At 38.8% G+C, this 17827-nt stretch overlaps 1 protein-coding gene across 1 annotated transcript in view; it reads right to left on the reverse strand.

The window, feature by feature from the left end:
- Positions 1-14245: 14245 nt before the first annotated feature.
- ABCB1 (ATP binding cassette subfamily B member 1) overlaps positions 14246-17827 on the reverse strand; it is a 49897-nt gene continuing 46315 nt past the window's right edge. The window contains exons 29-30 of the mRNA XM_033070805.1: positions 16993-17139; positions 14246-15547 (exon numbers count right to left, since the gene is read on the reverse strand). Coding sequence (XP_032926696.1) covers positions 15353-15547; positions 16993-17139 — 342 coding nt within the window. The 3' untranslated portion in view covers positions 14246-15352. The remainder of the gene's footprint in view (positions 15548-16992; positions 17140-17827) is intronic.

The raw sequence follows: 17827 nt of genomic DNA on the forward strand, positions 1-17827 counted from the left end.
GTTTTTTTTCATGCCCTATTACTTTCTAAACACAAATATCTAAAGGTTGTACTTTTGAGACTTTCCCTTCAATATCCTCCCCAGTTAGGTGTCGAGTTTCCACTGGAAAAAAGACTACAGTAATTTCATGACTATAAGGCGCACCCTTTTGACTAAAATTTTTTCCTGAACCCAAAAGTGCGCCTTATAGTCCGGTGCGCCTTATCTGATGGACAAAAGTTGCGACATTTGCCACCCCGGAAGTGTGAGCTGCAAGCAGGAGGCAGTGCCACGGGAGTGCCGAGTCGCGAGGAGGGGCGGAAGCGGGCAGCCACGGCCAGCAGGAGCTGCCCGAGGAGGGAGGGAGCTGCCCTGGCCCCTGCGCGGGGAGAACGAGGAGCCGCCAACTGCGGGGGGAGCGAAGAGCCGCAGGGGCTGCGGAAAGCGGCGGTGGTGGCGTAACCCCTGCGGCCGCTGGAAAGGGGCGAGAAGCAACGGCGCTGATGCCAACCGCGGGGAAGGGGCAAGAAGCAGCAATGCTGCCGCCGACTGCGGGGAAGGGGCGAGAAGCAGAGGCACTGCCCGTGCGGCCGCTGGAAAGAGGCAAGAAGCGGCTGGGGCGGCTGTGCCACCGAACCGAGCGAGGACGGGTGCCAGGTCGGCCAAGCCGCCGAGCGAGGACGGGGACCAGAGCGGCCATGCCGCTGAGCCGAGCGATGGACAGGCGGCAGGAGCCGTGATGTGGAACAACATGGCGGCACAACGGAGCCGCAAGGGGGAACGGCACGGCAGGAGCGCCGAGCCGAACGAGGGAACGGCACAGTGGGTCCGTGGTGCTGCAAGGGGGAGCAGCACTGCAGCAGCATAGAGCTGCAAGGGGGAGGCGGCCCCACGAGTGCGCCGAGCCTTGCCTGCCGGCACTGGGGGCGGGAGGGGGTACCAGGGCCCACTGCACAGAGAGGGGGCCTGCAGCTGCCTTTGAAAGCCTACGCCGATCTGTGAAAAATGTTTCCAAATTGAGCCCCTGCCAATAAAATCCACGATCGCGGGTTTCTGTTACTAATTCGTTACTTTGTTGCGCGTGGCACGGATCTTTGCGGCAAAAAAAAAGCGCACCTTATAGTCCGGTGTGCCTTATATGATCTACAAAGTTGCGAATTTTGCCGACTCCCAGGCGGTGCGCCTTATAGTCCAGTGCGTCTTATGGTCGTGAAATTACTGTACCATTAAGTATGTTCATGATAATTCTATTTCAGAACACTTCACAAATACAAAAAAAAATATCACTTAACAATTTTACTTGCCCTAAATGATTCATTTTAATTAATTGAAAACAGTTATCTAAAATTGTACTTAATCGTACTTTGTATTAATATCTAATAATCCAAGAAATGAATACGAACTTTATATAATTCAGTTTAAAAACCTTCACTGAACTTTTTGAATTGGTGGAACATAAGAGGTTTAATACGAGTTTTAGAATTAGGAAATAAAAGATAAAATTGTAAGGTATGGGATGTTGTCCATGAATTTCTAGACAAATCTGATATCTTATATTGTAACATGATTTTAAGAACTGGAAATGACAGCCATTTAAACCATCCTAAAAAAAATGTATGATTTTTCTTGGTAGTCTGAGAGCTTCACTATGTCTGAGGTGATACTAAAAAGCTAAAATTGTATCAAAATATAGAAGAAAATCAAGTTAAGATCCTTCATTTAAAAAAGCATAACAATTCATTCACAAAAGCAGTAAACAGAGATTCATGAGAGGTTTGGTAAAGCCTGCAGGGAAAAGAGTTTAGTCTACATTGGATGTGAACCTTCTGTCGAGGTACAAGCCCAGCACAGTGAGGAAAAGTTAGGCAAGAGGGGCACAAATGAATGCTTGACAGACAACAGGTTAGCTTTGTCTTGCTCAACATCAGCAATCAGAGCTGGTCTAGTCCCAGCAAGCCTTTCTCTCATGCTCTGCCAAAAATGTCAATAGGAAAACTTATTTCAAAGCTTTGTGGGGGAGGTGAGAGACTAAGTAGCTTGTTCAAACAAGCTCTGTAAATGTTATATTGCAGCACTTAGAGGGGAATCCCAGCAAATGTGTCTCTATCAGCAGTTCTCTGCCCTGCTGTCTCTGGGATTCACTTTACAGGTCACGGGCTGTGAGAAAGATCCCTGCCAGCAAGCAGAGCTTCACAAAGTAGCGTGAATTACCAGAAATTAGACCTACTGGACTAAGAGTCAAATTTTTGCTGAAATTTGTGGCAATTAGCTGTCCAAGTAGACATTAGGGATTGAAAGGTCTTCAACAATGAGAAGCAACAGTATACTATGAAAAACGTTCTCTGAACATTCTGTCCATAGAGAAACTGTGATTATTGCTGAAACTGTTTAGGCAATGTGAGAATTTTTCTTCATCCAGAGTGTAAGCATAGAAGAACAGTAAGGTAGAGAAACAGAGGGGAGAATAAATCAGCATATATGATTGAATCAAACTAGGGAATAGGTGGAATTCTTTTGTAAATGATTTCACATGCATGCTTAGAGCAGGCAGCAAGAAATACAGGATTAGCTATTGCTTTGAATTGTTGGTGTGGTTTCTAAGTTAGGTCTAGACAGCAGTGAACAGGTAGCAGCTGCTCTATCAGAAGCCCCCAAGCTATTTTTCAATTACTTTGCTAGGTGTTAATAAGAGCACAAACCACAGGGATCCCCAAAACTGCTTGGGAATATTTAGTTCTCAACACACATTGAGCTCTCTGGTGCTTACCTAAAGCTTGTTTGGGGAGCCTGCTGCTGTTCAGTCCTTCCCATAATCATTAACCGAATTCCATGGGTACTGACAAAAGCACTTCAAAACTAACCAATACTGACCTGGTCCAGTGCTACCTTCACTGCTGATTCTCACTCAGTAGCCAAACCTGTTGCCTCATCAAGCAGAAGGACCTTAGGTTTGTGAACTCTATTAAAATTAGAAAGTACCACAATGATTCCATGTCAGAAGGCCAAAACCTCTGATGTATATATCAGAAAGAAAGCAATACCCATAAAGATGTTGGCTGGTATAGACTCTTTGATAGCAGTGTGTTTGAAATCTTCTATTTTTTGGTATCTGAAAGGAAAAAAACCCAAAAAAACCCCAGAACATATCAGAAATTACCCTTTCTTTCATTGTATACATGCATAGATTTCCCTTGAAATACATTGAAGATGTATAAAATATTTTTGTACACAGTAATACAAGCCCAATAAAGATTTTCCTAAGAGTAGAAAAAATGTATTGACTGCCTCTCTATACTTGTGATATACCGAGCAATTTTATCTTGCTGTAATTACAGATGAATACACAGAGAAATGGTCTGCAACAATGAGTTTTCATTTCATGTATCTTAGAAATTAAAAAGCATCGAGATGATAATTGCACCAGGCATGGACTTGGAACTGTCATTCAGCCTCAACTTTCAGTTTAAAAACTCCACAAAAGTGCATGGTGCCAAAAGCAGGGTGATAACTGTGATTTGGAGTGTCTTAATTGCCACATCTGACCTGAAAGAGAAAATTGTAAGGAAGGAATGTACTTCTCATGATGATCATGAGCTCTTTATTCCAGAGTATTGAATAACCTGACCAACATAACACTGGTTCAGTATCAAAGATTTTTAGTGATTATTTTCAAGTTTTGGATAGAGACATGGGGCTGAAGAGTTACAACAGAAACAGTAACCTGAGAAATTGCACTTTTATCTCTACAAAAACAGCACAGAAAGCTTGCAAACAAATCCTAAATGAAAGAATAAAGTCTGAAATAAATGGCAATAAATTATGCCATGAGTTAGGGAAGAAAAGACTTAACCCAATTATTTTTCTATGGTACTGTTTTTTCTAGATAGGCTACACCCAATAATACGAATCCATTGGGACTTCATTAATACCTACTAATGCAAATTTATCCTAAAGTCATGAGATAAACTATTAAACAACAGTTGTGAAGTAATAAAGGAACAATAGGGTAAAAAAAGTTTGAAGGAAGACAGAGGTGCTCAGCATGGAGATGTAATAATACCCAGGGGAGCTGACAACATTAATTCTTCACTTAGTTCTGGGATTCATTGCTGTTACTTAAATTAATGACTTGGGCATGCAAACAATACTAATGATAACAAAATTTTCTGATGAGGATCAATACAGAAAAACAGGAGAAGACCAGGACAAAAGAATACCAGAATATCTTATAGAATTAGGTAAATTATATTGGAGAGTAGTAATAAGAGAAGCAGATGAACCATAATTATGTGAAATACAATATGATAAAATGGAAGAAAAACATAATCAGTGAAAACCTATACTGTATGAGAAAACTAAAAGGACTTAATTTGATTGCCTAGCAAAATGCCATGTGAGAGAATCTATTTGTCTAAACAGCACAGGGAAGTAAACCCACAAGAGGGAACTGCTAAAGCAAAGGTTCAGTGCTGGTCCAGGAACAAATCATTACACAAGAACTGTGAATCTATTTTGTTGGAAAGAGATGTTCAATCTTCAAACAAGCAGAATGTCCTTCCTGAAGCAGTGGAGTTAAAAAGCTCAGGTCATACATTTGTTTTCTACAAAAACAAGACTTCAGTAACAGGGAAGGTCCTTCCCCCTTCTGAGCCATGAGGAAAAACTTACATCAGGTTTAGTGTCCTCATGGCAGGAACAGTGCCTTGAGGATGAGCAAGAAAAAGAGATAATCAGAGACATGAGGGTACTGAACTGCACCAGGTGACCACAGAGAGATGCTGTACTGAACTGGGAAGCCAAGGTGAAGGTACCCAAAGATGTTCCTTAGCCAAACTAGGAAACAGCGTCAGCTGGAGCATAAAGGGATGGAACATGTTTTCTGTGGGTGACAGTTGTTATTAAATTCTGAGTTTCAAAACTTGCTGGGTTTTGTGGTCATGCTGTTTATATTCAGATAAAAGATCAAAAAGATGGCAAGACTGGTATTTTGCAATGTAATACAAATACATGCATGTGCATTTAGAGTGTTTTAGAGTGTTTTAGAGTTATACTCAGGGATTTTTCTGCCATGTGCTTGTCTTTTTAGTTTGTAACTCTCACTGGGTTTATGAGGTCTGTGAGACCATATTCTCTTTAAGAAAGGCACTCCATCTCTACATGCTTTGTGATGCGTTTATAAACTACTAAAAAGAAATGGAAAAAAAAATCAACATCAAAAATATGCTAGAAAATGAAAAATCTCTTTAACCACTGTTATAAAAACAGCCATCATATGGAAACTTTGCAGCATTATGTCTGAGTCCATGCTGGAGGCACTGCTCTTCTTCAGTTGCACCAGTGCCATCATGCAACTATTCACACCTTTCTCTCTGTGGACAAGATCTAAATTCACTAAGAGACAGATTGTATTTTTAATTCTTACAGACACCACAATGGGATTATAGAAGATACAGCTCACCAGTTTATTGAAAACTGATGTGTTTTCATATCTTTGCACAGAGAGCTGATGAGAATTCCGTACCAGGACTAAAGGCCAGACTCACAAGTGTCAATTTCCAACCTTTCATAAAACAAATTTTAAATGGAATGAAAAAGATAGCCACCACCTGAATGAATGTTGCACTTTTTTTTCCCCCTATTCCTTCTTTAATCTTGGAGATATCATTAAACAAACCCCAAGGCCCACCTCAGCATGAGACACGTGGCAGTGATTTGTGCACTGAACCATGCCTGACCCTCCTGGGGTCACTGCCCACTGATAGAGGAGGGAAAACAGCAGAGAAGAGCAAAAAGGATGAGCAGGAAAGTGCGGCAGGGAGAAATCAGGCTGCAAATCAGGCAGGGTGGCAAAATGGGAACTGGGGAGTGCAAGGAGACAATGAGGAGTGAAAGATGTGGGCGTGGAGGAAAACTACAAGTGATCTGGCACAGATGGGTGGGAAAATGCAAGGTGCTCCCTCAGTCATAAAATGATATTAACTCAAAGACATAACAAAGTTGAATTCCTACAGTTCTGTGAAATATTTATAATAACATTAACCAAATACTAGAATAATCTTTAAAGAACATCCACTTGAGATCTCTATTACAAGAAAAGAACAACCATGACTCGACTGAAAACTTTCCTATCACCTGGTCATCTCTTCCTCCAGCTTCTCCATCAGAGTATAAGGAAAATCTCTCAGAAAAATTATTTACTGATGTACCAACAAAGAAAAATTTGCCAGAGAGTTGTACAACAAGCTTTAAATTATGCTATATTTTCTCTCTAGAATTAGTTTAATGGATAGCTATATTTATATCTAGAAAATCAGTAGTGTCTTTTCAGAGTTTGATTGTGTTGGTTGAGAAGGGATGAAAAGCACAAAAAAATTAAATTGAAAAAAGTTTGATCAAATTGCGGTTTGTTAACATGAGAACTGTTAGAAACTTGGAAGAGCTCAGTGTTTTCCTTTCATTATGAGTTCTCAGGGTGGCCTCTGAGGGTCTTACAGCAATACAGTAGCATGAGGAGGTGGCAGAGGGGAAGGGGAAAGCTGGTCTTAGAAGAGAAGACAGAAGCAATCATGGCAGTACCAGAGCATCCACTCTCCAGCTGCCTGTGACTGTCCTGTGATTAATTTTTCTGCAATTCCTAACAACAAAGGTTTGCAAGTCCCTGTCTTTCACTGAGTAAAGTCATGTTCTGTTAGCCACAATGGCTTGTTGGTAAGAGTGAAAAAACTACCTCTTTCTCCTTTGGCAGACATAACCCAAATCTGATTACTTGCCTTAGGCTGCAGCAGAGGTCATAAGATATCTCTGTAACATTCCTTTTGTCATGTTATTGTCATCTTTGAGGCATGGGAGACTTCTACCTACTCTTTGCACAAAAGTCTGTGAAGCTGTGTTCAAGCATTTTTTGTTAAATATTTACCTCTTAATACAGCTTGTGATGCACTGAATGGTTTTGACATAGTGAAGGCCACCATATGGAGTGGATATATTTAATTGGTTGGATCCACATGGTTGACCACAATTTTTCCTGCACAGAAAACCAGAATGGCTGGAGTTGAAATGCACCTCTGGAGATTGTCTAGTCCAAAGCCTAGCTACAGCAGGGCCAAGTACAACAAGCAGTTTGGGGCTATAACTAGGTTAGTTTTGGATATCTGAATGTAAACTCCACAACCTCTCTAAGCAACATTATTCAGTGTTCATCCACCCTCACAACAATGAATTGTTTTCTCATGTCTGGGTGAAATTGGACTCATCACTGCTGCTTCTGCTGCTGGACACAAAAAAGAGTAGTGTTTGTGCACATACATATTCACCACACAGTGAGAAGTTCATTGGTGTGTTATTGAGAATTATTTTCATCTTGTGAAGCAATCTCATCCCAGAAACAGAATTTTCTCAGTGTAAAGCAATAAACCATCTCTGTGTCCTCACTGCAGCCAGTTTACCCAATTAGACAGTTAAATTATTTAAAAATTATTTTCATTTAGGTCATATGAAAGTGCATTGAACATCTGTTTTAAAGTCCGTGGTATATTAAATTGAACCAGACATTGAATTTCTTGTCTATAGCAGCAAAATAAAGCAACTATTAAATGATTTTATCTTTTATTAACAGGCAATACTAAATTCACCAGTATAAAATACTGATGTTGGTGGTAAAATGCCTATTGTCTCACAGATGAACAGTTTCACTTTAATATAAATGTGGCATTTTAATACCCTATTTTATTAATTCCTACATCTGTTCTGTAAAATTTAGAGGTCACATGAAATTCAAGGTGGAATGATAGTGGTGTTGAATACAATTTCTCTTAAAGAAACAAGTCACTGAAAAAAATGGAACTCAAACTCCATATCTGGAATCAAATTACCCATACTAAATGAAAACCTCTTTGCTCTTGTAATACTCTGCAATACTTTTTACATGGGAAAATTCTCCTTTATCCTTCTCCTTTATCTTAATAGGTTTTGTGACAAATTAGATTAAATTAGAAAGAAGTAAATGAAAGGCCTTTGATTTGAATGTGGAGATAAACAATATCTACCATCATGGAGTGCCTCCAGTAGGTCTGCTTGACATAGTAGAAACTGGAAAGGGCAGTTAGCGTCTTAGTCTAGGTCCTAGGAATTCTGACTTTAAAAGACACGGCAGCAATGCTGTCAGGACCGTAAATTTGATGTACTGATGTCTTAGGCAGGAAAGAGAATATTACTGTTTAGGTTAGAAGAGCACTGAATATATTGAGTCGAGCAAGACATACATGAAGTGAAAAGAAAAAAAAGACTATGCAGAGCAGTGCAGCCATTTTCTGAACAAATGAGGCCATCATGTGGCAAATTAAAGACATGGCCATAGGAAGAAAAATTGTTCATTTACAGAATAGAGTAATAAAGAAGAAAATACGCACCTTTCATCATGAACTCAAAGGAAACTGGTGTTAAAATCCAAACACAGAAATTACTTCTAGCATTTCAATTTTTCACAAGTACTTACAGAGAAATTTTGAAAGATATTTTGAAATTTATTTTCATTTTGAAGTGAAATATTCTTAGATGGAAATCACATATATTTTTTCCAACAGCAAAAGTCTCATGGTAATAGTGTGGAAATGAGAGCTAGAAGGAATAATCATATCTTCAGAGGAGAGATTTCAAATGTCTACATACAAGTGCCAAGCGAGCAACCAAGCTTCTGATTATTTAACAAACTCCTCAGGAAATTGCAGGAAAAGAAACTATAAACATCTGCAAAACTAGATTGCTGCATGCCTCATTGAATGTACCATTAACAATCCTGAACTGTAATTCACAGTTCTAATATGAATGAGGAATAGTGTCTAAGGTGTTTTTGATTCAGCAGATATGTAAATAACTCTGATATTTAATAACTCATCTTCTACAGTGAAAAATAGAAAGATACGTGTAGATAAATCTTCTGTACAGCTACCAAAAGAAAATCCTGAGAAAACTTAATTTAGATTAGGAATTCATCTGAAGGATGGAGAAATACATATTATTCCATAGTGCCTTTTCTTACTCATCCCTTGGAACGTGCGTAAGAATTTTATTTGGTTTTTTTTGTTTGTTTGTTGAACACCATGGAAACGATGTATTGCTTTACAACACTATTAAATATGTGCATACCAAAGACTGACTGAAAAGTTTCTACAACAAGCAAGCATGTTGTTGAATCCAAAATGAAAACTATACAAAATGTCATATATGTAAAAGGGAAGGTAAGAAGTTAATGCTGGGGAACGACAAGAGCGCCTACATAGAAAAAAGTGTGGTGCCACTGTTAACCAAACAAATTGTCATAGCCCAGCAGTAAAGAGAGTGGATAATGCTGGTCACTGGGCATCTACACTGCTTACAAGGGCATGTGGGGACAGGACGAGAGGTAATGGCTTCAAACTGAAAGAGAGTAGGCTTAGATTGGGTTCTAGGAAAAAAAACCCTTACTCTGAGTGTGGTGAGGCACTGGAGCAGGTTGCCCAAAAGAGCTGCAGATTCCCCATCCCTGGAAGCGATCAAGGACAGGTGGGATGAGACTCTGAACAACCTGGTCTAGTGGAAGGTGGCCCTGCCTGCAACAGAGGGGTTGGAACTGGATGGTGTTTAAGGCCCCCTCCAACCCAAGTCATGCTGTGTTTCTATAGTAGCTTCATTATTTCTAAGTTCTGCCCTGGAAGTTTTATGTTGCTGTGATGAAAGTTGTCCTAATTATGGACATTTGAAACATAAGTGGAAACCCACAGTTTCTGTGTCATATAGGTATGCGTTCCTTCTCCCTCAACATTGTTTCATTTTAGCATCTTATATATAATGAACTCAATTTTTTTCTTGGATTAATGAAGTTATTCACTTATTCATTTTTCATCTGCGATTTGAGAACCAAATCCGAATTATCACAGAAATAAAACTACAGTAATTTCACGATTATAAGCCGCAGCATTTTGACTAAAATTTTGGTCCGAACCCAAAGTGCAGCTTATAATCAGGTACGGCTTATATATGGACAAAGATAAAAACATTGCTGTTTTAGTTTGGAGGACAGGTGTCTGCTGAGAAAGGCAGGAGCTTCTCTTTGAAATGGAGAATGTAAACTCCCTCCCTCCAAATTATTATAATTTTGAAATCAAGGGGTTTTCAGGCAAAAATATGGGAATTAGGAATAACAGTTCTTTGCTAGGGAAATTAAAATAGAAATACAGTACTACAAAGAAACAAACTCCAAACCCTGACAAAGTCACAGTACAACCTGACACCCCGTCAGGCAGGGTGTTGGTAGCAGTCCCATTAAATGGTGGTTGCAGTCCTCTTGCAGTGACAGATGTGATCCAGTTGGAGCAGTGCTCCTGTAGAAGGTGCAGTTTCCCTCCAGAGGTCCAGTGGTGATGTGGAGAAATCCGGTTTTCCTCTGGAGTCCAGTGGAGAAAGGGGCTCCCTTAGTGTCCCAAAACCTCTGTTTTTATTTTGTAAGAAATGTTGGGCTCTTCCCCCTGGTTGGAGCAACTTCCAATGGGATGAAGTAATTTTATCAGTCCCACAGTGGGACTCAATGGGCCATTAGCAGAAAATGACTCCCTGGAGGAAGGATGAGCTGTGAAAAGATAAAGAACAATGCCCTGCCTGGTTTCAATGGATGGCCCATTAGCAGAATATCTGCTGTTGAGATAAGGATCACTGCCCCCACCCTCAACAGATGGTGATAGAATAGACACCTTTTATCACACTCTGTATTGTAACGTGCGGCTTATAATCAGGTGCGGCTTATATATGGACAAAGAATGAAAAGTTGCTGGCACCTGGAAGTGCGGCTATACTCAGTGCAGCTTGTAATTGTCAAATTACTGTAATTTCTGTTTGTTAGATGGTGTAAGGACCCTGTTTTTTATCTTAGAACAAGTGTATGTGTATTCAAAGAAGATTCTTAACGTATTTGTCTCCTTTACTAAGTAAATGAATGATACCATTTATACTCGGAGATTATATATATGTAAGCACAATATTAACATTTAAATTATCTGAAATATCGATGACTTTAAATGTCAGAACATTTTAAAACAGCCCCATACTATTTCTAGTATTTCCATTGAAAAGATCTCTGGCTTGGTGAATGTAAGGCTGCAGCCAGTGTTTATGGATCTACTTTTATAAACATTACGTAATGCAGGATCTCAGATGCTAACTTTAATAGGGCACTCATCCAAGGTGTGGTTCATTCACTCTATGCCAAGGCATTAACAATGTAGATATTTATGATAATCATGCTCACACCATCTCATGAGGAGATACAATAGAAGGTTGCTGCTAATCAGACCTGCTAGTGACAGCAACTCTAAAACAGGATGAAATAAATGTGCCCCAGTCTTCAATGGCCAAACCTTTGTTAACCCTGCAGAAGATAGACTTGCTTAGAGAAGTGACCTAGGTTTGAATGCTCACTGTGAGTTATGTGCAGTCCTGTGCTAGGTCTCTACAGCGGCAGCGTTAGGATACTGATCTCCCTCTTTCGTGGAGCACACCCAGAATGAAATGTATACAGAATGAAATGTATACAGACATAAGCACACAAAGACAAAATGAAATGTACTCACATTTCAATAACAAGGATTACTAAAGATAGTTGCCCTTGTGTGCTCTGCTCTTTTCCTTCCTGTTCTCTACTTTTGATAGCTCTACAGTCCATGAAATCCACAGCAAAGGATTTGAAGTTCCTGTTAGTCCTGCTTCTTACTTTCAGCTTTCAATTTACTGCCTTAAGGTAACCAGAACAATGATAACATGTTCTCTCGAAAATACAAAATGAATTTCTGATTAAACTACATTATTCTAGACAATTTGTCTAGAAGACTGAGTACTTGACAATAATAGCTATTTGTGCTGTCCATAGGTACATTTACAATGTAGCTTTTTCTGCACAGGAATTGAACATTTTTGCCCTGAATTCATAAGCAGTGTATCAAGTTTCTTCTTTCCTCCAAGTTGTCTTGTTTCCTTTCAATGATCAAATGACAAGTAAGACTGGATTTTGAGGGAGAGGAGTAGGACAAAGAATTATAAAGGAATCTCTTAAGGCAGAGATTAAGTTTGTCTATTTGTGCTATGTATGATTACAGGGATTACTCATTAACAAATGTTTAAAGGGGATATTTAGTGTCTTAAAGAGTTAAACTACCAGGTAGGTTGCTTTTCTGGACAAGTATAGCAACAGGAAAGAGACATCAGAATAGCAACAGGAAAGAGACATCAGATTCAAAGGATTTTCTTGCAAGAAAGGAGAACTGGTTCCACTAGATCTCAGTTGATGGGGAGTCAGTTTTAGGGAGGAGGACCATTGAACTTCTCCCAGCATGTGGGATAGTTCAGGAAGAACTTTGAAGGAATGCCTGAAGAAGAGACTAGTGGATATCCAGAGCAGATGTGCAGTTGTCTTTTGAACATGGTACATGGTTTACAGTATGGTTGAGAAATACTCCTGCAGAAACTCTTGAGGCAAGGGAGAATGATGCTCTCACTCTATGTCAGAAATCATAGAAGGCTTTAGAAATTAGATACTTTTTGCATAAGGAACAGCCAATTATCCTTGCAGGAGTCAATATGCTGGAGAAAGCTGGGCAATAGGACGCTGGTATTTAGCCAAATAAGAATCGGCAGTAAGAAAGACTTTCTAGACCTAAATCCTCTTTTTCCTCTGAGAACTCTATTTTGACTAGTTGTTTCAGCAGGAGTGCTATCAGACTGTTGAACTTAAGTCCTTGATTTCTGTTTCCCCACAGTCAGTGGCATTTGCTTGCAAAGTGGTTAGGATTGCCAAGGTGGTATCAATGCTGACATCTCTCTACATACTTGTTCCAAAGATAATGAGTCTAGAGGCAGAAGAAATGTGTGGGAAAACATTAAATTGCCTCCCCTTAAAACAGTGGGTACTGGTTGAAACTGCTGCAGGCTCTCAAAGAGAGAGGAAAAAAGGCCTATTATTTCAGAATAACAACATATACATATCATCCTGCGTTCAGGGTGCTTATGGGCAAACACAAGAGCTGATCACTCCAACAAGGAAGACTTAGAGCTCAGACAAGTGTCTTGTGACATCGAGGAGGACCAGAATGATGAGAGCCTAACTGAAAAGGCAGAGCTAAGAAGCAAGACCTCTCAAGCCTCTTGGAAAGATATAGTAGAACAATGGTCCTTAAAGCAGAATTGTCCTAGTTCAATCAACCCTTTCTTTGGGTAAAGCATTGCAATTTAAAGGTCTATGAATAGAATATGCTGAAGAACATATTTTTGGAGATGTCTTTGTCCTTCTGGCTTTGTGCCTATAAACATGATGAGGTATGGAATGGCAGCTCAATTGTAGTAATATGTCTCTCATGGTCTTCTGACAAAAAAATCTAAAAAGGATGTAATTGTGAACAGCAGCATAACCCTTCAAGCATTTATAGCGGATCTGGAATAATTATATAAACTTTTGCGTAAGTTTCAACAAATATTATTTAAAAATGTAGATGAAAAGAATGAGGGAAAATAGATTGGTTCAGAATGTCTCTGCATTTGACATGAATTTCTGAAATATATTTTAAACTACATGGCCAAAATTGTAAAAATTGGTTTCCAGATGTTTCTGGTAAAATATTTACAGTGCTATCTTGATTTTCATGAAGAACTAAATTGGTCTGGTAAATCAAGCATCATTGAAATGAGTTGGGGAAACAATCCAATCATTACTAATCAAATAATTACAAAATGTATCATTGATAATTTAAAATTCTAGTTTAAAAACAAAATACTAACATCCAGAATTTGGTAAAAAATATCAGTTAAGTATGTTCTTACTTGAATCTTCAGACTATAATGTTGAACCTATTTCATTCTTACAGTTGCAAGTATAACTTATTCATATTATTATTAGGAGTAATATCCTTATTGACAGACAAGAACCTTATTGTATCAAGCAATAAATAGGAAACAAACAAATTTTCCAGTCAAACTGGTTTTCCTTCTATGACAGAAACTGGTTTTCCATCTAAGACAGAAACAAAAGAAAATAGATGTGTGATTCAAGAGGAATACAATGAGACTGCATCAATCAACATTCTGTCAAGTGTAATTAGCACATGGATGAGCCCTAATTGATGAGCCTATCTGCCTACTGGTTTTGCATGAATAAATATCTAGGTGTAGGTAACAGAAGATATGCATAAATCTCAGGGAATGAGAAATTGCTACGATGGGAGTGTGGACAATTGATTAATCAAGACAGTTTTAAACTTAAAAACAAAACTTTACTGCATAAATACTCATCAACAAAATACATTTGTACTGTTTAGTTATTAATAGTTATTAATCAGTATTACTCCATATTCAAAGCAGTTAGTCCTTAACAGCCATTCTATATTAGCAAATAATATACAATATCCCAGAGCCAATGCCAAGAATTCAGCACCGATGGTTTCAGTCCTTGAGAGTCTCAGTCATGGCAGTGCTCAGGTTCAAGAGCTCTTCAACTAAGGATGTCAACACTGAAAAGGAAGCTCCTCCAAGTCCAAATCCAGGTTTTTCACCTTGTATAAAATATTGCAGTCTTTAGAGAGCTCTTAGGCCTTGACCTACGACTCCTAGGACTTTGAGAATCTTGCAGAGAGTACTTTCCCAGGCTGCAGCAGATGCCTTGTCTTGCCCATCAGTTGTGGTCTTGGGTTTTTTCCTTCTCTACTGTTTCATTTCTGTTTCATTTCAAGCAGTCATTTTCCATGTCTTAAGGCTGCAATTCTTCAATGATCAGTAACTAACCATCAGTAGGTACTTACAGTTGTGGGACTCTTTTTTCAGCTTGTGCCATATTTACAAGGCCTTTGCTGACATCCCAGGCTAAAACTCCACATCATAATAAGAAACATCTGGCTTCAAGATTCAGCTGACCTGCAAGTTCTCATAACAATTGGTAACAAGTCAAAACAGGCCAGAATGGACTGTCTTATCCAGGCACAGTGAGGATAAGGCTTGAGGTTTTTTTCCTGACAAGAGCAAAACTGTTTTTAGTGAGCATGAAAATATTTCCAAGTTGCTTACACCTAATTAGTGTGATTTTTGAAAGAGTTCAAAGCAAGCTAATATTAATTACATTTGGCTTAGCATGCTTCTACTTTCATGAGTGCAATGGGCATCTGCTTTGGCCACATAGTAAAGAATAATGAAAACTAGTAGTGAGAAACTGGTACATATTTACTTAGTATTTCTTTGGTTTATGAGAGGAATGAAGAAGACCAAAAGTATCATGACTGACTGTTGATATTGAAATAATTACAATGACAAAAGTAGCCACAGTGACAATTCAGAGATAAGTACTCCCTTTAACTGAGATGTTGCATCACCCACTTTGAACATTGACCAGAGAATAGTAGATGCCTTTTTCAGCCAGAAGCTGCTGGTGGGTGCCCTGCTCTACAATCCTGCCATTTTGGACCACAGCGATCTTGTCGGCATTTTGGATGGTGGAGAGGCGGTGAGCTATCACGATGCACGTGCGACCTTCCCGAGCTTTATCCAGCGCTTCCTGAACAATCTGCACAATGAACAAATACACAGTCACCCACAGTGAACTATTCTGGCAGCTCTTGTGAGATACACCTCAACTGCCATCTGTAATCTCTAACATGACAGTGAAGGAAAGGGAATATCTGTTACTCAAGCTTCTTGATTTAGAATTAGCCTGTGTTGGTAGAGTCCAGACTGTTAGAGTGGATAATGCTGTGATAGTTAAGAGAATTAGAAGGAAACAGGTTCATTACTGAGCTGCATGGCAGGAAAAAATTGGTAGGAGATGTTCTAATTGGTAGTCTTAATTGGTAGGAGATGTTCTGACTGGATATAAAAAAAAGGATTCACTGCAAGGATAATTTAGCGTTGAAACAGGGACAAAAACATCTCTACTGAATCTCCTTGAGATTTTCACGTACCCTACCAGACATAGCATAAAGTAAGCTAAATTTGAGTTCAGTATTGGCCTTTTTGGGAAGAGGAGGTTTAACTGGGGACCTCCACAGTTTTCTTTCATGACTGATTCATTATATATGGAAGTCAAGTCAATACTCTTGGCCAACTGCTATCATACCAGTTCTCATGATTTCATAGGGTATCTCATGAATCACATTTTCTTAGAGCTATCACTGGCAGAAAGACAGTAAAAACAATCTCTGCTTTCTGTATTTATTCCTTATGTTTATTAATGTAGAATAAAGTGAGAAGTGAAATTCTAATACCTAACTGGTATGTAATCAAGAAAACAATAAATCGTGGAATAACCTAATGAATTTTTCCCCTTAAACCTCATTTTTTCATGCTCACAATTGATCAAAACTTAGTAGAAATTTTTAACTTTTCAGATTATAATATATGATATAATATTTGCCTCATTAATACTAAGTATTTTTGTAGACTCTCTGCTAATTTTCTACAGCTGGATTGTATTGTGCTTCTGTAGTATCAAGATTACAGCTTTGGGCTCAAAAAAGAAGCAAATGTTTTAGCAATTTTCACCTGAAATTTTTGTTTTAGCCATGAACATGTAGCAAGGACCAGAGAATGGGAGAAGGAAAAAGACTTAAGAAAGCCACATTTCACAGTTTCACAGAAAAAAACCCCTAACCAACGTTCTCTGGGAGCATCCTCAGTCTTTTTGGCTTCTGCAGTTTTTGTGTCCTGATTTTTGACAGTGTTTTCTCAGTTGAAGCCTGAAGACTTCTAGGCTAAGGAATGCATTCTTCATAGCAACTTCAATCTGCCTACTACCATACAGATGTAAAAAATCCCTTTTTTTCCCCCAAGGAGGATATTTATATCTGACTATTATTTGCCAAAATACATAATTTACGTAAGACACCATATTTCCAGCTTTTGGCTTTAAACTGTGGGAGTAAAAACAGCAATTACAGTACCAAAAAAAAAAAAAAAAAAAAAAAAAAAAAAAAAAAAATTTGATTCCAGATTCCTGGCTCAGACTTAAGTTACCTTTTCACTTTCTGTGTCTAAGGCAGAAGTAGCTTCGTCCAGAAGCAGGATCTGGGGCTTGCGTACAAGAGCTCGGGCGATAGCGATGCGCTGTTTCTGGCCTCCAGAAAGCTGGGTTCCCTTGTCTCCTACACGGGTATTGTATTTCTGGAAAAAATATATTAAATTAATGAATGAATGAAAATCAGTTTGGATGTCTATTGAAGCATATCAGCTGTGACACCAGCCTCCCATAATCTGCATATTTCACACCTGTAGCTTTCTGAAAGCAACTGATCAGAATTTCTATTTACCACGTATCTATGGATCTTTCACCAGTAGACTTCTTTTTAACATCAAGTGTTTGATAAATTCAAAGCAACAAGCCACTCTAAGGTTAAAATGGCAATGCTATTCTCAATCAGAAGACATGACACCAAAGGTCAGTGAAAGCCTGTGACAATACTAGGGTTCAAACTCTGAAAAATTACACAAAGTGAGATGAGTATTCAGGGGGAATGTGATTCAATTTTTAGCCTTTCTGAATACTTGTAATTATGTCTTCCTGGTCACTGCATAGGACAAGATTTTGTGCATGGCAGATTTTTCATCTGACCCAAGATGCTCAGTTGTATATTATTATTATCATTGTTTGTCTCATATATATAGGTGAAAAAATTCCTAGTAATTTTCAGACCATAGGAATACTTGAAATTTAAATTCTGGCTGGGTATAACTGGAAGAAAGTGTAAATTCATCAGTCTAACAAAATCTTTTACATGTGCTTGAGACAGATGGGAGCTTAAAAAGAAATGTTCAGCTTGAAAAACCTCACTTCTTACTACCAGCTCTCAGT

The sequence above is a fragment of the Catharus ustulatus genome, chromosome 1 (genome assembly GCF_009819885.2).
Source record: "Catharus ustulatus isolate bCatUst1 chromosome 1, bCatUst1.pri.v2, whole genome shotgun sequence".
In the NCBI taxonomy this organism is placed as follows: Eukaryota; Metazoa; Chordata; class Aves; order Passeriformes; family Turdidae; genus Catharus; species Catharus ustulatus.